Source organism: Anopheles arabiensis, chromosome 3 (genome assembly GCF_016920715.1).
Source record: "Anopheles arabiensis isolate DONGOLA chromosome 3, AaraD3, whole genome shotgun sequence".
Lineage (NCBI taxonomy): Eukaryota > Metazoa > Arthropoda > Insecta > Diptera > Culicidae > Anopheles > Anopheles arabiensis.
In genome coordinates this window covers 44,765,178-44,786,219 of record NC_053518.1, presented here as the reverse complement: position 1 = coordinate 44,786,219, position 21,042 = coordinate 44,765,178, and the positions used below count along the sequence as shown (strand labels likewise).

The following is a 21,042-nucleotide window of genomic DNA, read 5'->3' as shown; positions in this document are numbered from 1 at the left end:
GAATGGTTCGTGTAATATCTCCCTGACCCATGCCATGGACTAGAAAAGGGCCGGGACGGGTGGTAGTGGTGGGTAGTTTAGTACTATTAACCTAATTTGCCAAAAAACACGGAACGAATGCAGAAAAAACATTGACACGGCGATAAGGGGAGGGGAACGGTGCAAGTAGAAGATAATCTGATATAAACGTTATTAGTTCATTTACTTACTAACTTGTGCTTGCTCGTGTATTTTCAGCTTGGTAACTAGGAGCCATGTGATTCATATTCGTTTAATTCATACTACACACCAAAAATTACTAAACTTGGAAAGTGTAATGACATAAATGCAGTCAATAAATTGCACCAGGTGTATTTGCTTTAACAACTTTCTTCTCCGTTCGCGCTCGATTCAATTCGCTAAAGTTTTTCTCACGTTTAGTTTGGTTACGTGTTTGTTTTTCTGTTTTTTGTTTAAATTTGATCTAATCCATTTTCTCCACAGCTACTAGCCACTGGGTTTTTTTTTTGTTCTTCTATCAATTCTATCCTTTTAGGATTATTTCGATTCGCGGGTGTTATTTTCCTAAATTTGTTTCCGTTAAAAATCTCCCAATTTTGCTTACACACGTAATTACACGTAAACTTTTTTTGTGTCTTTTTTAACTTTTCTTCCAACGTGTAAATGGTAAATTGGTTGTTTTTGTTTTGTTTATTTTGTTTTTATTATTTTCTAACTCTGCTTACAAGTTAATATCAAAAATGTTAACATTTTTGTTCATTTTTTTATCTCCTTTTTTAATACTTTATTTGCTCCTTCTTCATTAGCAGTTTCCTTTTATTGCCCCTTGATTTTTCTTTTCTTTCCTTTCACTTTTCGTTCACTAGCAACACGTTTGACGTGTTGTTTGTTTCTACTTTCCCGTTTTCTTTGTTTATGCTTTTGCTTCCTGCTGCCATTGTTCGTTGATTTTGGCATTACAGCGTGGTTGGTATTTGGTAGCTGCTGTGCTCGTTCGTAGTTACCTAAGTGCTTAGAGCGTGATCAGTATTTTACGGTTCAATTCAGTCGCTTCCTCACTAGGATTCGCTGGGGGAGTGTTTGCTTCAGTTTCGTTTCTTTATTTATTACTTCTCTTCTGCTTTTTCTACTAAAATGATGTTAATTACGTTCTGCTATACATTCATAATACTTTCTTATAGATTGTTAGCTTGTTTGTTTTGTTTTGTTTGTTTGTTTTATTTATTTGTATGTAGGTTTGTTGTTCTTCTTACACGGTTGCAAATACTTTTTCTTGGTTTTACATTGGTGGGATCACATGTTGTTTTATTTTTATTTTTTCTATCGACAGCTATCGATACTTGGGTTTGATTTTTCACCGTCCGCACACACATCCAATCGGTTGGCTGTTCCAGGTTGTAATAGTTTCATCTTCAAATGTTAGCCTTATTAAACATTTCCTATCAATATATATATATATATATATATATATATATATACGATACTAGCAAAACGTTTGCTAAACATGTAAAATAGATTAGCTTGAAAATTTTACCCACACGCATTCACACACAAAGTCTGATTGGTCGTGTGGGTACTTCTTGTTTTTTTTTTTTTAATTTACCTATATAGGGTTCAGTGTTCCTATCTCATTGCTCTCGTTCCGTATTGCAGTGCGCTCTGTGGCAGGGTGTGTGTATCCCCAAAACCCCTCTTTTTTGCTGCCTCTCAACGGCCATTGAAAGAGAAAGTAGTACCTAAATGTGCAGAAGTACAATATAAATAATTTTAAACACGATGCCATAAAGTATGATCGTTTTGGTTTCTTCTTTTTTTGTTTGGCAAAAAACAACATATCGCTTTTCATTACTTTTCATGTGATCTGGTACAACGTAATGACATGCATTGAGTATTTCCATTTGTTCTTGACCGTTTGTCTTGTTTTGTAGTTTTTTTTGGTTTGGTTTTCTTCTTTTTATCAATAAATTTGCAACAGGAGCTCTTCACAAGTAAATAAGATCAAGAGAGTAGGTTTGATTAATCGAACGTTAGTGATTACAAAGAGAGGTATTGATAAGAATAGCGGACACATAATTAAATAGTTTGAATAATATAAACATTTATAGCTACAATTCTAACTTTCATTCTCCATTAAACGCTAAATTAGGTGACCCTTTTGCTGCCTACGCTGACGCAACTATCGCCTGTATCGGTTCTGCTGGGGGAAGTACTGTAGGATGGATGTTCCACATCCGCTATTCATTCTGCACCATAAATAGGAGAAGAAAGCAGAGCTACATTCTACTACAATAATACTGATGTGGTTCGTTATCGTTTGTTTTTTGTTTGTTAATTTGGTTTAGTTTCTGTTTCCCTTTTCTTTATACTTTCCAATCGCTGCCTTCCGGTATCTTCACACTATCATCATGGAAGTTTTTAGATTGATAGAACTAGCGGTCCAACGAACAATTTCATTGATAGTAGTGTCTGAATGCCTGCATGTTTGTGTGTGTGATTTGACCGATTAATGTAACTGTTACGGTAAAATCTGCGATATAGAACTATACGTATATAGCATTTAAACAACATCAAATTAATGCAGTGAATATGTTAAAGATGGACAATCAATATCTCAAGAACATCGGCTGCATAGAGTAGTGCAACCGTTCCCTCTTTCTCTCTCGATCTCTCGCCTAACTATTGCACTTTGGCCCGGCGGTGGCGGTGACGGCTACGGAATCGTAACGTTTGCTTGCTTGTGGCATTACTTAATCGATTATGCGTTAATTTTCCTATCTGAGAATGTAAATATTGAATTATATGTATATATGTTACTATTGGACTAATAAGGTTTAATGCCTTGAATGTTTTCTCCTGTTATTGTATTTTCCTTTCCCACTCCATGACCATCCTTCCTTGTTTTTGCTGTTCTTGTTATTGATGTTGTTGTTTCTGTTGCTGTTCTAGTTGCATTTTTCCGCACGGTTTCTTTCTTTGTGGTGTCCAAGTTGCTCCACCATCTCCGTGCTTTTCGCTTGAAAGATCGCACGATCGGTCGATGGGAGCTATAAATATAATTTACTTACTTACTTGTACAGGCGTGTTCACTATAGTAGATGTATAGATATATAAATATCGTAGACTCTCGTACTCGGGGTTTGTTCCTGTGCTTTTATCGTGCTTGCGTTTGCTTGTGTTTTTCATCGTCAGTTGGATCAGGTTAGGGAACTTTGTTGGTTCACCACGTAACACACTGTGTACTGTTTGCTCTAGGTTAGTGCTTCGTTACCTCCATCGTTATTGGTTTACCTTGTATTGCGCGTTCTTTTTTTTATCAATGAACGCATTTGCCTTGATTCCTCTCAAATCGTATCGACTAGCACAACCTGAATTTGTTTACTCCATTGCCATTGATTGAGCAGATCATTGTGTTTACTTGTTAGTAACTAAAGGGTTTTTCATTTCATGGGAAAGGTGTCGACACAAATTGGCCAGTTTTTTGTTGTTTACTGCTATCAAACGAATATTGAAAGATCACTCAAATTGAGTGGTTTCTATACTCGAAAAGCCAAAATTCTTCTGCGTTATCTCCACTCTGTAGATAGTGGAATAACCTATCAAAAACAAGTGCATCCAAACAAGTAATGGAATGAGTCTATTGGCAGGACTCGAACACAAAAGCAAACATCAACATAATTATTATATACTTTCAACACTGTGCACAGCAGCTGATGCGTCTAGCAACGTTCCTTCACACGCAGGAACGCACAAAAAAGTTTCTACCGATTTTACGCTCCCATTCTAAGGGCATCGAGTATCAAAACCGTCTGCTTGTGTGTGTGTGTGTGTGGTAACGTTCTCCACAGCAATGGTGTTGTATATAGATAAACTACATGCATTTGTTTGTTTTGTTTGGGCGGAATTGGAAACAAGCGAGCAGTCGTGCATGGAAGTTATGCTACTGTTCGTATAGTGTGTGAGTGTGTAAGAGAGCGAAAGAGAGTTGAGAATTACCACCGTTTTAAACGATTCTAAAAAGTTGCATCTCGTTTGGTTTTTTGTTTTTTTTTTTGTAGTTTCTCCTCGATCGCTACTACGCTTCGCTACGACTGGTCAATGTGGTCCCAAATAGTTTGCGTTCGCTTCGCGTACGCAGCGGTACGCTGTTGAAGGTGGTTGCGGGCCGGAACGTGACTACTTCATGGGGCAACGTAGTAGGTTCAACCGTACACACACTGTGTTGTTGTTATTTAAAACACACAAGTTGTAGGGAGGAAGCCGTACAGAAAACAATATAGAAAGAATATTTAAAAAAAAAATAAAGACAAAAATAAACAAATAATACACAATTCTAAATAAATAATATTTTGAATACAATCTTGTTTCCATATTTGGTACTTTCTTTCCTTTCACTTTACATTGCTTTGCGCACGGTTCACGTGTCACATTTTTTTTTCTATCTCTCCACTCCTGATTGTTTTACATCGAAACATTTTTTACGCACCAACAACTCTTGTGAAGCAACTCAATTTCGATACAATTTCGCTTAAATAATCGATTCAAAATTATACAAACGAACTCAAACGCGTGCGATTAAAATTAAACTATGACATTAAATTAAATTGCGTGTGGATTTCTTTAACAAATTCTGTTTAAGCTATCTTGAACACAGAAACACACCAAGCAGCTAATGTAAGATTCGGCAAAGTATTGATTTAAATAAAATTAATTTGAAAAAGAAACGAAAACAAAAGCAATAGTGTATTATCTAGCAAAACTAACATTGGACATTCTCTAGCACATTGATGTACATACACGCCATACGTTCAATTTGCAAGTTTGCGACTAGCACCTCAGCATCCGTTTCACCGTTACCGGGGAAAGGAAGAAAAAAGTAAACATTTCTAAACATTATCTGAGACTGAAGGAAATCTCGAGTCGTGCACTTCATCTCTCTATTCGTGTATGCAAAAAATAACACCAAACAAATGGCAAAACTAAACCGCAAACATCATGGAACAAGTGACAATAATTGAAATGTATGTGTATTAAATAACATTCAATAGGATGTGTGTGTGTGTGTACTTTTAAATTTGTGGCAAAACACTACTTCAAATAAGGAATAAGGAACGAAGAATATAAAAATCAAAAGCACTTTTTAACTTAACGATACCAGTCACCGGCGCGAACTGCCGCTCTGGTGATGCTTAAAAACGAACAAAAACCGAACGAACGCAAACACGCACAAATGAATATAAATAAGTTAATTAAATGTGTCTAAACAACCATCAGCTTCTCGGTTGCTGGCCGAACGCAGAACCGCCAAACTCTCAGAGAAGAAGGGGAGGAAATGGAAGCTTAAGTGAACAACTGCTTTCACACTGCTTTGTTTCTTCATGGTGCAAAAACCAGCGAGTGACATCATCATCATCATCATTATCGATTACCCTTTTAACTAGCAATCCCATGTCCTGGGGAAGCCCCCGTTCGATTTTACTGCTGCATTTCCTCTTTCTATCCCCTGTATCTTTTCAACGCGCACACATCCCATTCGTCCTTCCTGTTGTACATTCAATTTTCCCACCGTTTCTTTTTTTTTTCTTTCCCTTTCCTTCACTACCGTGAATCCTTCGTGTTTCGTTTACTCGTGTGTAAAACCTTGTGTAAAATTCTTCTAAAAATGTTTTGCCTTCCATAGATGTGTTACGAACAAGTTACATTTACTCTTCACTCCATTCCTTTTATGCTTCTCCTTATTAGCGAGTCTCGTCGGGGGTGTGGCGAGCTCAAACCTCCGCTCAAAAGTCAGATCGAAAGCCTGACCTGAACATAGGCGATGTTTAGGGATGGTCATTATGACGCACTTCCGCTTACGACAGTATCACTAGCAGCAGCATTCGTTATTATTACGGTTCCGGTTGGCATTACGTTTGTCCTTCTCCTCCACTCAACAGCCTGACTAAATGGCTGTCGAAACGAAGGTTATAGCTATTATTGCACATTTTTTCCCCGCAATTTCCCTATTTCCCATTTTCGCCTTCGCCCAAAACGGGCAGTTTATTTCGATGGAGAAATTAATGTGCAAATGATAACTAACACCGTACAACTTCTTCGCTAGAGATATTACACAAACTTGTAGAATCATGGTGTATCTTTTCACGTATTCCCGTTTTCTTTACGCTTCCTTTCTGATTCAATATTCTTTTCCACTATGAGCCTTATCTTTTCGTTTGTTTCCTCCTTTTTTGGTTTGTTGTTTCCTTTGTCTGTTTTGCTCAACTGATGCCACCAGATTGTTGCCCTAGCAGCCCTTTTTCTCAATCATCACGCCATCCTCGCAGCAAATGAAAAATGCGTAAATGATGGGCATTAATAAATAAAGTAAACGCGACCACCGCTTATCGGATTGGACGCATCTTCAGCAGCTCATTAAGTTCGCTCATCCATCCGTCGAGGGCGCGCCGCTGGTCCAGCATTCCGAACTCCCGCTCACCACCACCACCGCCGCGTGACCGTTGACGTCGCCGCGAAAGTCCCATAGGATCCTCCTGCCGATGCCGTCCGAGTTCGTCTGCCGGTCGACGGCGACGTGCATCCTCTTGCATCTCACCACCGACGTTGTTGCGGGCCGCGGTTACGATCGAAAGCTGAGCCAACCAGTGGGCCAACAGCTCCGGTGGCAGGTTGGCTTGATTTTACGCATTTTTCGACTTGTTTGTCTTGAAGCTGACCTGCAGTACCCGGTTACCGAGCGTGTAACCGTTCAGTGATTGAATCGCGACGACCGCTTCATCATAATTGGTCATCGTCACGAACCCGAAGCCTTTGCATTTGTTCGTTTGCAGATCCTTAATGACCTGGAAAGAAAAAAGAAGCAAAATAAATATTAAAAAACAAACATTTTGCACACACAATAGCTGAACACTAACTTTAAGCAATACATTCAAGCTATAAGAAACGTTTCGCTTCAAGATTCATACATAATAAAGCTGCTTTTAGTTCAATCTACGTTTTACTGCCTCGGCGCAGTGGATAGTAAATCTATCAACCTGTCAAAACCGCATCTTTTACTAACCTTAACGGATTGGACGGCACCGAACGGACCGAACAGCTGCCACAGTACGTTCTCTTCCGTTTCCGGTGCGAGGTTGTAGACGAAAATACACCAACCGGATCCGTTCGCGATGGCATTGGTAGGAATCATCGAGTTCGCCAGTAAATCTCCTGCCAGTGGCGAGTATCGATAGTTTGGAATGGCACTGCTTTAGAAGCGCAACCCGAACCCAGCACAATGCATTGGACAAACGAAATAATGAAACAACACAAAACATGTTGTTAATGTAAATACAAATACAGTATATAAGAAGCTGGTCTGTGGCTCAGCTTCAGAGCTCTACCTAAATCGTCCGGTCGGATGATGGATCGGGCCCGGAAAACGGCGAGCTGCTTGTGGGCCTAAATAGGCTGCTAGCGGTGGTACGGTTTTCGTGCTGCTTGGGTTGTTGGCAAACTTGACGGTGATCGGTTCGGTTGACCCTTTCGGTACAGTACCGTTCAACTCCTTGATAGCCTTCTCCGCCTCCATGCGCTGATCGAAACGTATAAAACCGACACCTTTGGAAAGGCCTATGAGAAAAAACGAAGAAATAGTAAATTAATTAAAAATAAGATGATTAACATATTTTTTTCGTAAACATGCTTTAATTTTATTTGGTATTTCCCTTCCGTTTTAAAAGACTGAAAGGAACTATGAAAATTAAAATTATAAAATACATACCATTACCGTTTTCACCAGCAGCTGGAGTGCTGTACTGTCGCGCTTTATGAAACAAACAAAAAATAAAGAAAAAAATAACAAAAGAAAATTAAATTAAAATTAAATAGTAACAAAAGTGTTAAAGAAAAGTTAACAAGAAGCTATACAAAAATAACACACATAAAAGTTATAAAAACTAAACCAAAAAGTCCAAAAAGTACTTATACGATGGTATGAAAAGAATGAACCAACCAAAATGAATCATTGAATGAAACAAATGAAAACAACAATTTGACCCCAACTGACCCTTAGTTTGCTTCCAAAAACTCCACCCTAGTTACCTGTAATATTGTCGCACAGGATGCGAGACGTGATGATGCGCCCGTAAGGGCTAAACAGTGCCTCCAGGTCCGCCTGCAGCATGTTCTTCGGCAAACCAGACACGTACAGGTTCGCACCCTTGATTGCTTCCGAGCTCGGGCGAGCAAACGATACCTGGTGGTGGAATCGAACAAAAACAGGCGTTAAGTATTCGGTAGCAAAAAACGAATACTTCTCTTTAAACATTACCTTTATTTGCTTGTTCTGCAATCTTAGGCCGTTCAGTGTGTTGATCGCTTTGCTCGCATCCTCCGCTCGCTGGTAGTTGACGAATCCGTACCCAAGGCTTTGCCCTGTAAGCAAGTAGCAGCCATCCAATAAATGAATGTATGTGTGTGTGTGTGTCGTGTAACACAACTGTGCTCAGACTTGGTCCATGTAACAATGCAAACGCACCCCGGCGACCCACATCCCTCACTTACCGGTCACTTTGTCACGAATCAGCTTGCAGCTTTCCACCTCCCCGATGCTGGAGAAAAGCGACCGTATCTCCTCCTGGGTCATCTGCTGTGGTAAATAATTGACGATAAGATTGGTCTTTGAGTCTTCCTGGCCACCGCCATTTTGTTGCGCATCAGCGATTCCGTTCGTCATCATGACACAGTTAAGCGACAATGAACCAGACGATGGGCGGCGGTGTGGATATGTGTGTTACAGTTGTCGCCTTTGTTGCTTCCCTTCCCTGCTGCCGGTACTGCCGGTCGCAAACCAAAGCTGGTTCTGTCGTTGCCGGTCGATGGTCCGCTTTTGTGACACGCGGTTCGGTTTGGGCAAAGTGGATAGCTTTTCGTCTATCGACGATGCTTTTAATGGAAGTGTCAACCGTTGTGCGGCGTCCGTAAATGATTGTAACCGACCGCGCTCGTACTTTCGCTTCCCTTTTCGGTGGAGGCGTTACGCTTCTTCACTTCCTAAGCAGCAGCTCCAGTAAGCACCCCCGGCCCGATACGTTCTTACACACGTTAAGACAGCAAATTTATTGGATGTCGTATTTTCAGTGTTTCGCCTTCGTCGTCGTTTTCGTCGTCGTTGGCTTCAGCCTTGCGTACTGTATAGTAACACTATTAATACTGATGATATTCCGGATGAACACCCGGAAAAGCGTTTTTTCCGATGCGCCTTAAAGCAAGCGCTAAAGCTTGTACAATTTACTTCCTGCAAAAGGTACACACGGACCGTTTTTAAACGTTCACTTTGCGGCTCGTTACACACCGTTTAGTGATGTGCATTAACTTAATGCATCTATATCGGATGTGCAGCGAACAAATATGTTGGTTTTATTTCTAGACCGTACCGTTGTATTTGTACATAGAAAAGAAAGGCAGAGAAAAATGTAAAAAAAAAAAACAGAAAATTAAGATTAATAAATGTGTCGATGTGAAAGCATTTTGCGATTATAGAATCTTTAAACATTTAAATTTATTACAGTTAACTACCATTAAACTTTTGAATTTATTAAAGCTAACTACCATTAAAAATTTGTATTTATTAACGTAAGCCACCATTAAACTTTTAAATTCCTTAAGATTGCCTCTAAACATATGAAAACAAACAAAAAGAGAAAAAAATCTCTCACTTTGTAAGGCTAGGCAAGCAAAAACGCGGAAGGAACTTCCATTTCCTATAGACACGAAACAAAACTCAAGACATGTGTCGTTAACGACATCACGAATGATAACAATCGTTCGTTCCGAGAATGCAAACAATCACCTACATTGTGGAGTATAATAAGACATACCCAATTTTTCTTCAAAAACAGATTCTTCTTTACATCATTTCCCCATGGGGTTTGCTGTCAATAGATGTGCAAAAATTTAATTTCCTTTTCACATACATAAACATCGAAGCCCGTGTGTGTTTCATTGTGCTTTGAATAGAAAATTCATTTTCACCAGCCGAAAATATACTCTTAACTGATGACCTGAACAGTATAGCATGTAATGCCTTCGTTATACGAATTTTGGTGATGTTTATGTTTTAATTAACATTTATTTTCCAATTTCATTCAAAAATGTTGCTTAATAACGATTAATAATTTAACCTTCCAGCATCAATATGTATCTTTCAAACATAACAGACCATGCGTCTCCACCATTGGGCAAAGAGTCTCCATCATCTTCATTACAATAACAAAATTAATCCACCTCTGCTTCTCCAATTATCTGCAAACCAGAAAACATAACCGGGAACATGTTACTGACACTCAAACAAATAATTCTTGATATCAGCAATCAAAGTTGGTAATTCACCGGAGCACCCTTTTCTAGCGGGCAAGCAATCTGGTGTGGGATGTTCACACATAAGATTCACTTTTCTTCACTTGATTTTTTCCAGTTTCTGTCAGGTCTGGATTTTCGGTGTCCTGCGGGTTACGGTTACCACGGTAAGAATCTGCAGCACACAACGACACATAAATAAAAAATATACACATTCGACTGACTGCAAAAATCGGCTTATTGGATTAAAAACGCCATGAAAGTTGAAAGAAAAGTTGCTATTGGAAATCTTTTCTATCACAAGTGGTAGGCTAGGATGAAAATCACAAGAAAACTAAACTAGCAACATAGCAGATCGCATTAACTTTGGGTCAATATACCTTTCCAGGTGAACTTTCAGCTCGAAGAAGATCCATATTATGAGATATTGGTTTTTCAGTTGATTGCTTTACGTTTAGAAGCCAATTGACACTATGCACACAAACAGATTATTGTGTTGTATAGAGCAATGAAATGTCAATTCAGAGAGAATGTAAACTGTTTTTTGAAAAGCATACTATACATGAAATAAAAAGCCATTGGTGTAGTTTTGTTTTTCAAGCAGACAATAATACCTTTATTTATTCAGTTTATTCGCTTTCTTTTCACACAAAACATCATTCCAAAGCATACCAAATCACAAACGACCAAGCATTTGGTTTTGGTTCATTGAACGGAACATTAAAAGCGCTCCCGAAATAAGGGTGAACGGCTTTTCCCTTTCGGGGTATCAAGTACAGACTGTTCGTGGTTACGAAAACATTTGAATATCGTTCACCTGGAACAAATTACGTTCCACAACAATTGATTATTTGATGAAAAACTCGCGAACGAACTCTCATACTAACAAAAAAAGAGACTAACGAAATGAAGGCAAACAAGCTGGTGTAAAAGTTTAAAGAGCTATCGAACAGAGCAGCTTGACTATCAACCTAAAAGCTTACACATTTCAAGGAGCTTTCTAAAAACAAAGTGATGTTTTATACAAGAATACTTACCACCCGTTTTTATGTATAGTATTAGACGTAGATTAGCTATAACTCATTTCCTTTTTGACTAGAGAAATCTCGTAAATGGAAGATTTATTCAGTTGTTGTTAATCTGCAAAGAAAAAAACAACACAGGTATTTCATTAGGTCATTCAATAAATTTTGTTGTAAGTTGAATGATATAATTATTTTTAATTCATAAAATGCTACGAACGAAACACAAACAAACGAATTGTTATTAACGCAACAAACCTTTCAAACGCTGTCCGATAAAACAAGCAATGGAGCTGGCAGCAAAAACACAATATACCCGTATTTGTTTCGATGCGTTTACTAAATCGCTCAAGCATAAAATGAAAGCGTACCGATGCAAATAATCTTCGGTGAACAAATCCTTAGCAACTGCATTCTTCATTCATCTTGTGAAGAGAGTTTAACCGTCAAATTGCGTTCACATTCATTAGAAGAACGGTCCTAATGAACTTTGCTTCAATATTTCTCTCGTCTAAACAAACGAAGTCGAAGATAAAACTTGAAACAAAACTTGCAAGTGAAAAGCACAAGCTTAACAAACCCTTGTCGCAGACAAAAAAAAACTTCCAATTTTTTTCATTATGTATTCGTCTTTTGTTTCCCGTACAACAAATTAAAACGTAGTCCTTTTGCAGCTACGCCATAAATTACCGCTACAAACAAGGATTAATTCAATTTATTGTGAAAACTTGAAGCACACTCAAGCGAAGATTTGCGGAAAACATACAAACATCAGACGTACGAATGATCATTGTTCCGTCCAGTATAGTAGTAGTGTATTGTAGTAGAACGGACGGGGTGACCAGTTTTGGTGAATGTTTTAGAGTTGCATGTTTCATTCGCTTTTATATGTTTACTGTTCTAAAGTCTCTAATTTAAATAAAAACGAGTATTAGATACATTTTAAAACGAATTATATGTTCTAAGAGTTCCATAAATATATTTGCGCAATAAAACGCAACACAATGAAACTGTTCTTTTGCAAAAACAAACATCGAACTGTAATGACAAATACAATAACCGACACATTGTACATCGTATATTCACACCATTCTGCAGCATGATGTTTAGTAATGTTGCAATGAAACGTCAAGTAATGGTCAATAAATAAATCTTACTGAGCTTTGGTCATAATTCTAAAAAGCCACATTTACGATTGGCTTGAGTATACATCACGATGGTATGGTTTGCTTCTGGAATAATGATATGTCACCAAGCCAACTCTGTACAACAATTACAAACTATACCCATCAGTGCTCGCTTCTTCAACACTCACCCATGGAAATCATAATACTCTTTTCATCCAAAACAGCTGCTGCAAGAATGAATCCCAATCCCAAATTGGAGCCCTAAGCTCTTCCTTGGGGTAGTACACCATATATTGTACAAAACCCTTTGCTTTTGGCACGTGCTATTCTTCCCACTGCAGCCAACTACGGATGGATGCAATCAAATTGCAAGACCGCACACACTGCACCAAACCGGATGCCATCAGTATGGCACGACCGGCTTCTTTTCGTTCGACGACGGCATGGCACACAGAAGCGCGCGTCATTCAGGCACTAGTCAGAAGGCAGGAATGCCAGCATTACTCGATTCGGTGATAGATGAGGGTATTTGCTTTTGAAAAATAGCATCACAAATCAGCATTGCCTGGCAGGGCAGAACCTAGGAGGTTCAACGGATGCTGCCACTGGTTGGTGGTCGTCCTATAAAGTGCAGGGTGCTATTGTGCGCGTGAAAATATGTGTCGCAACCGGTACACGTCTGTACGGGACAGAAGTGGAGCAAATGGATCGTTTTATCACTCGCGACCCCAAACGTCAGAATAGGTCGGTGCATCCGATGCATCCGTCAAACGATTGATCTATTGCTCCCGGTGTCTACCTCAACTACTATTCGTTCGGTGACAGTTCCATTAATCATGGGCCCATTTCACAGTGACTGGAGCTTTCGGTTGACAATAGTTGTTAGAAGGGAAAAGCTGTACGACGCGATGCTTATTACAACATCAATGCATACATCATGCACACTACCGGGTTTGAAATTTGGCAGCTTCCGAACTTTTTGACAATTAAGAAGGAGTAATTAAAGCAACCTTAGGTGACATTTTTACTGCTAAATAAAAGGACTTGTTGGTTACCTACGTTACGTACACTGTTCTGTGGAAGCCATTGCAATCACATTTTTACGTAAATTAGACATTTGATTGTTACTCTTGCTGATGCGTATGCTGCGGCACTGGACCAGCTGGGCTGTTATGCTTTCTTTTCAGCCCAATATTTTTATTGCTCAACTCCCGACCATAACGCCATGACCCCTACACAACCGCAGCAACTTTCTTTTGTCACCAAACGTACCTTAACGATTTAATTCCCGGGGCACCTAAACTCCCAAAATAAGCGCGTTTTTTAATATACAATTTCATACACAGCCAGCAAGCAACTACGCGTGTACCTTAAATTCCCATTCCAAATGGCACCGGTAATAATGTGCCAATTCCAAAACCCCACATTACACATAATGAATCGCATAAAAATGAATGATGAACGCGAGGCAAAAAAGCAACCAGCCGGCTGCCAAACAGGGAAACAAGCTCTAAGCTTTCGTTTCCTTTTGAGCGGACGTTTGAGGTGAGCTCTACGCGAAACAAAAGAGAGAGAGAGTCGACGTAAGCAAATTGAAGTCAGTTTAGGGTGCAAATAAAATAAAGCAAACCGGAATTGCGTTACGGCAGGGCAATTAGATTCTGCTCCTAACGCCGCGAAGCATTTCTTTTTATTGCTTTCAAAATAAGCACACCGATCATCATTTTTCATGACATGTTGTAAGTAAAGTTTTACCCAAGGTAGACCCCTTCGCTGTGACACTCTTCCACTCGTTGGCCAACAATTGTGTTGTGCTTTTCCTCCAAAAACATAACAACGCCTGTTGCCGGTTGCCTACTGGCTAACAACAGTGGAAAGCAACAGGAAATTTTTAATCGAATACTACCTTCTCTCGCCAAATAAGATTAAAACTGAGGTGAGCACCGTAACCGTTAAGCCGTGCAAATTTAATTCCCTTCTATTTTTGTCCATTTCTCACACCTAGACACCACCCGACATCGGTTCGGTTTCTCGGAGCTGCAGCTGGAAAGTATCGATATATTGTAGATTAGCATTGAACCGATTGCTAATTGGGAAGCAACAAACCGAACGAATGCTCTTTCCTTGCTTGCAGTGCCCTCCAAAGCTGTGGCGTGTTTGATTGCACAGCACCGTGCCAAATATTTTCTCTCTGGTCGGCGTGTTCAAATATTGTTCCGAAAGCCGCATCGAGCCGAAGTCCAAATATAGATCTAGTCCCCGGGAAATAATGCGGGTTTTGTGCGACGGGCGGGAAAGGAAAGCTACGTGTGAAATAGAAAAGGATGGAAGGATGTCATTGTTTATGCAAAAGGATGCAAATCCCTTCAACCACCGCCCACAGCACGGTCCCGAAATTCTATGAAGAGAACCTCGAGCAAAGGTGCATGTTTCGCTTGTCGGTAATGACCGGAATGAGTGCCAGGGTTTAGTGGGGTTTCCGTTATAAAGCACGATGAGATTTCGATGATAAATTATTGATAAGTGACAAATGAGGGGGAGGAGCGTGGAGAGAAACTTTCCGTACAGAGCGATACATTATCATGCTGCGGTTAAATTTACCCCTTTCGAGCAAGCAGCAGCACAACACCAACACAAGATGCAAATGAATACCTGAAGGGATTTATCGTGTGTTTGCATGTGTGGATGCGTGTGTTTGCTCTCGCACCATCGATTCTAATGCACGCATGATAAAGGCTCCAAGCATTCTCCCCGTAAGCGTACATGCATTCGTTTGCTAATGCAAACAAAGCACACTGGAAAACCACTTCCACCCTAATGCGTTAATGCGCTCACGAGCCAAACCCGAACCGACGGCACGGTACGGCAAGAGACCATAAAACGGAATATATCGAACGCGAATAGCTCGATCGATAGCAAATTTTCATTCCGCAAATAAACCACCCTTAACCGAAGCAAACGATTAGATTTCGAACCGGCTCGAAAGTTTCCGAAACTTTAGTTCAATGTTCTTAGCATCACGCAACACCCAACGCATGTTGTCGCATGCGTTATCCCTTCGTTATCCCGAGAGTACCACGTGAATCGCAAACCAAAAAAAATATAATGAAAGAGTGAATAAAAAATCACATGGGTGAAAAATGCACAAAAACACAAGCCCCACACAACACTAAACTTTGCTCGTGCGGGTATAGCGTGGCTATACATTTTGAGCCGGAATCAGGCTCACAACGGTCGGGACGCACTCGGTTGGAAAATGCTTCCACGCTGATTAGAGCAAATTCACAGCTTCCAACAGCATCCCGCATTGCTCCCGTCCTCCTTCCCATCGTTTGCTTAATTTCGGATTGCCACATGACAATCATCAAGCGCATCAAGCGCCTAGGTGAAAGGGTGAGAAATGATTTATGAGCGAACTGCCGTTTCGTCACAGCAAAACGGTCCTCTTCATTCACACGCTGAGACGGAGAGGCTTCTACGTCAGCCACTAGACATGTTCTTCCAGTCTTCCAAGGTAACACAACACGATGTGGTAGATTCAAAATTTCAGCCACGATGCTGCTGCGTACGACGAATGTTCTAGCGCAGTGCGCGATTCTTTGGAAACACATCACTTCCGCCGATGTCACGAAAGATGTCGCGGAAAGGACCTGCTGGTTACGAAACACACACACACACACACACACACACACACACACACACACACACATTTGCTGTTTTGAAAGGACGGAAACAACATGCGGCTTGAGACATTTGCAGATAGCAGAAGATTTACGAATAATTAAATCCAAACTTTAACGGTATGATTTGCATAACAAGTGCAAACATACAAAAACCTTTGGCATGCTAGAATTTCCCACTGTGGCCCGGATATATTTTCCGTCAGTGCACAACCTTCCTTCCACACTGGCCTCTAGAAGAGAGTTTTTTTTATAAACGCTTTTTGCTACATTATTTATAGTATATTTTGCATTATCATTAGTATATTATGCATTAATAAATTCATTATTGAACTTGTTATAGTTTTTAGAGATTCCAGTATTTGATCACTAAAATCATTACCATTTCCATGTTCGCCGAAAACTCCTCTACAATGCGCGTAAGCACACGCAATCAAATCAAGATCTTTTTACCGTTCAATGAATATTTCTCAACAAAAACCACCTAAAATAGGCAACCGAACCCTAATAGCCTGCACCACCATCCATTGATAAAGAAAAAACGTATTTCCCTTTATTGGACCATGCCCGGGAGCATGAGCATGAATGTATGTATCCACATCCTCGCTGATCGCTCGCTTTATCTCTCGTTTATCAAGAAAATATGTGCGTCAAACAATTTCGTGCCTTATCGTCGGCAGTGCCATATGTTGACGCTGGCGTTAATTGCTTTGATAAAACGGGAAATCAAAATGTTATTTAAAAGATAAGAAAAAAGGAAATGGAAACCACATGCCAGGAAAGTCGGATGCTTAGCGATCGATATGAGGCGGTTTCGTGTTGGTAAAACAAGGCTGTAAAAACTGAACATATTCACATGTGGAAAATTCATGCTCAAAAATAGATCTTGAGGGAATCAGAGTGAAACTGAAGCAATTATAGTTAAAACTCTTTAACCGTATCAATTCCCATCGAGAAGGATATATTTCCAAATTAAACCAAATAGAACTGTTTCGTACACTATACAAACCTGGATATCAAACAAACTACAACGAGGAGTACTTTTTTCGTAAATGACACCGGACATTATTCCGACAGCCACGCATGTTCGACATGAGAGCACAGTTTCGATCGTTTGTGTCGTAAGAACATGATATGACACTATGGTGGATATGGTGGCCTCCTCTTTGCCATCATTTAAGTACCTATCACACATACACATACATACCGACATACGCAGCAACGTCTAGCGTTCGTACGGTCTGCAACTTGTATCATTTAACGACATCAAACAACAACGACAGTGCACGAGGAGCTTCAACAGATCAATAGCAATATGGAGAACAGAGCCGTAGAAGTGCAGCAGGACGACTGCTGCACAGACGAACAGACGAAATGCATTTGCTGCAATACGGATGAAATTCGATACTCATCCAACAGTCACCGAGGGCTGCATTAGTGTGATAATAGTTTCGTTCATTTGAGTGTGAAATTAGTTTTGACAAAGCAGCACAATGAATATAAATTCGTTGGGCTTTTCTTCCATCAAAATGTTCATAAATGTAGTTGTAGGCATGGTTCTTGAGGAAACGATGCAATGCATTTTATTCTATTAGAAGAGTAGATTGAACTGTAACTACACGGAATTGGTTAAGTGTATGTGAAAGAAGTGAAAGATAATACATTTAACTAGATCGGAGGACCCAATTCAGATTCGACCGTAACTTATACTATGGATGTGTACACTGCATGACCGTTATGAACATGACAGAATTATACAAAATGATAGTTCAAGTGTTTCAATCCACTTTTAGGTATTCAACAAATTTAGCAATAACTTTAGCTTGCATTATTACCGAACTCTCAGAAACACCAATCGGAATATCGAATGGTTTGCATACATAACTAAAACACTAATGCCTAAATAACTCAACAGTGGGCGTAATAAAATTTAACGCAAATTTAAAATAAACCCAACATGAAATGAGCCTCCTACTAAACGAGTGCGAATGCAAAATGAACCGTTTTTCGTTTCATCATAGGGTAGTTGCCCGGTGATATCATGCTGCTGGAACGTTCGCAAGCATAAGAGTGTACCCACAATTCATCACATTTTATCATAGGATATAAGCAAGCAGCACGATAACCACATATATATATGCAAACATATTCACCACGTGTCTGTGCGCTGTGGAATGGTGCCATAAAATGCATCATTTATGCATACTTCGAACGATACTATGCAATAACGCCGACAACCACTCATTCCACCACAGATACATACATAGAGACATAGCTTGGGAGCTCCAAAACTGCCCAAAAGAGCCAGAGCGCAACATTATCTGGCCTCAGCCAGTGTGCATCCCTCAGCCAGTGTGTGTGTGAGTGGTCACATTTGCATCGATGCTGAACATCAGAATGAATGATGAAACAGTAAAAGAGACAAAACGAAAGCTCTTAAAATAGGCTACCAAAACATGCATTTATCGTGACTGCATTGAATGTGTCCTCGTTTTATTTGTTCCTTAAACATGGCACACAAATAAAGGAGCAAGGAAAAGGAAGAATACGCATCGCTACTTCGTACTGAACTCAAGAGTCCTGTACGAACGAAAGCCTGATGCAAACACCGGCTTAGCTAGCTGTTCTGAGCCCTAGAGTGCATTTTAATTTTAAATTACAAAAATAAACAATACCCTTCCAAAAAAGTTTCCGATTTTCACAGCATCATCATCCATCTCACCCAAAAAGCATCTTATAATCCGGTTTGTTTTTTAGTCCTGTCGAAGAATATGTCTCCGTAGAGGGATGGCTTTTCCTGTTCAACTAGTTTTTTTTGTAAAATCCTGTTCCGTTCCATGGTCGGATTTGCATTAGAATCAACTGCCACAGTTCAAGATGCACCATTTGTGTACACAGACGAAGGATAACACGTACGTTTTTAAAGCATTTATTATTTTTGACTTATCTGACTTAAGATGTAAATGACAACGATTCAAGTGTTTCCTCCTTAAACGTCGGTCAAATGCAAGTGCCTTTTTCTGCAATATCTATTTAAGCGTTTCTTTTTTAACCCAACCAAACAAGAAGGTTCCGATCGATACAAGGTATACATTCCTTCAAGTTTCGTTTCGTGTTGTTTAAATTAGTTTTTGCTATCTTTAGAACATTCTGCAATTGTTAGCATTTGCAGTGATTAACTAAAGCATGAATCCACTCCATTTTACGCCAATTTCAAACTAAAACCCAATACCTTCAAACATTCTTCTCCGAAAGTTTCAGTGAAAGGCGATTCATTCTATCATTTTTCTTTGTGCAATAACTTTTTCTCTGACTCCTTTCCATATGCTAAGGAGCAAAAAGTTTCCACTCCACGGTATTTCCTTGCCTTGCAGTCTAAAAGTAGCCCATTCCTAACGAGACGAATACGGTCGGCATGAACAATAGCCCAACATATCTGGTGCATAGACGGAAGCAGCGTCCTACTTTTTGCTTTCTTGATTGCTGATGACGAAAAAGTTGAGCGAAGGTTTTTTTGTTCAAGAGGAGTTTTGCTCTTTGATTTGCTAAAAAACACTAAAATCGTACGACTAGCGACTGTGCCAATAAGCACGTGGAAAGAAGAATAGATGCACTCCACAGTACGCCAACGGAAATCACTAAGATTTGAATACGAATTGCTTAACAGTTGGTCAAATAAAAGCACAGAGCTATGTTGGAACCAACTTTAGGTGCCGGGTGGTTTTAGCTGTCGTGGACAAATCGTAGATAAGCTTGTGACCCACCCCAGCCGTGCAGTCGCGCTTGTTTTACAGCAAAACTTTTCTAACTCTTCCATCATTTTGTCACTCGTTACAGTCTTCATAAATCCACATTTACGCGAAGGAACTGGAATTGTCACCATGAAGTTTATAGTATTATGCATTCTGATGCTATGATTGAAGTTCGTTTGTGGATATGGTTTTTGTCTTCATCGGTGATGAAGAGGCAGTGTGCAAAAAACATGAAGTTTACCATTAAAGCATCAACACCCGGCATCATGTGCATACGCCATCGGTCAGGCTACAAATATTCTCCCTATGCACAAATAAGAGTTCGTTTGTTTCCTGCTTTTGACCACTATTTTACGCTGAATTCGCGCCAGAATTATACTGACGCAGAACGCTGGAAAAGTAAAGCGGTAAGGAGCACAAGGAGAGAGAAGCACGCGTGCGAAGAGCGTGACGAGAGAAGCGCATGGCCGCGACCAACACGCGGAACGCCGAGAGTGTTTATAGTCAAATTTTCCGAAGGACCCGAAAATAGATTCTCGGCTATTCAAAATTTCTATTTTTGAAAATTTTTGAACTCCCCAATCCGCACAGTACGGCTGGCACAACCACAACCATCATCAGCGCGCGCGACGTTAGCGTCATGAACCGCTCGTCCAACTCGCCGGGCCCGGTCGGTGGTTTGGTTTTGAAGTGTGAAATTTTACCAACAAACCCTTCTCGAGCTGGCATGCTCTTTGTAGTCGTAGTCTCGGTGCTGGAATTGCGAGGCGGAAAACAATTCGGGGCGTTATTCTAATCAGCAACATCATTGACTGACTTCTTCGACATCTTTACTGAGTAATTTTTTTTTTATTACTCTATCTTAACTATTTGCTCATGTGTTTTTAATGTTTTTGACCTTATGAAAAGAAGTAAAAATTCCCTGCAGGCGTAACATGCTTAGTTATGATTTTTTAAGCAAAACATCGAATTTATTCGGTTAATTACCAACCAACATGTGTGCATCCATTGCATGCGGATCATTAAGCTCGTTTATTGGCAGTACAAAGGTCCAATAATGGCAATTGAAACTAATCCAAAGTAGCCATCATCGTCATCATCAAACCGTATCCTACCTAATCCTTTGACC

The 21,042-nt window shown here is 39.9% G+C and overlaps 1 protein-coding gene across 8 annotated transcripts in view; it reads right to left on the bottom strand.

The window, feature by feature from the left end:
* Positions 1-489: 489 nt before the first annotated feature.
* LOC120899710 (ELAV-like protein 3) overlaps positions 490-21,042 on the bottom strand; it is a 54,101-nt gene continuing 33,548 nt past the window's right edge. For 5 of the 8 annotated variants that reach the window (XM_040305834.1, XM_040305838.1, XM_040305835.1 and 2 more), the window contains 8 exons: positions 11,370-11,472; positions 8,539-9,399; positions 8,306-8,409; positions 8,077-8,230; positions 7,757-7,798; positions 7,377-7,605; positions 7,055-7,241; positions 490-6,836 (listed from right to left, as the gene is read on the bottom strand). In XM_040305834.1, the coding sequence (XP_040161768.1) occupies positions 6,675-6,836; positions 7,055-7,241; positions 7,377-7,605; positions 7,757-7,798; positions 8,077-8,230; positions 8,306-8,409; positions 8,539-8,713 (1,053 nt within the window). In that variant the 5' untranslated portion in view covers positions 8,714-9,399; positions 11,370-11,472 and the 3' untranslated portion in view covers positions 490-6,674. The remainder of the gene's footprint in view (positions 6,837-7,054; positions 7,242-7,376; positions 7,606-7,756; positions 7,799-8,076; positions 8,231-8,305; positions 8,410-8,538; positions 9,400-11,369; positions 11,473-21,042) is intronic. The other 3 variants (XM_040305839.1, XM_040305840.1, XM_040305842.1) reach the window with 3 other exon arrangements.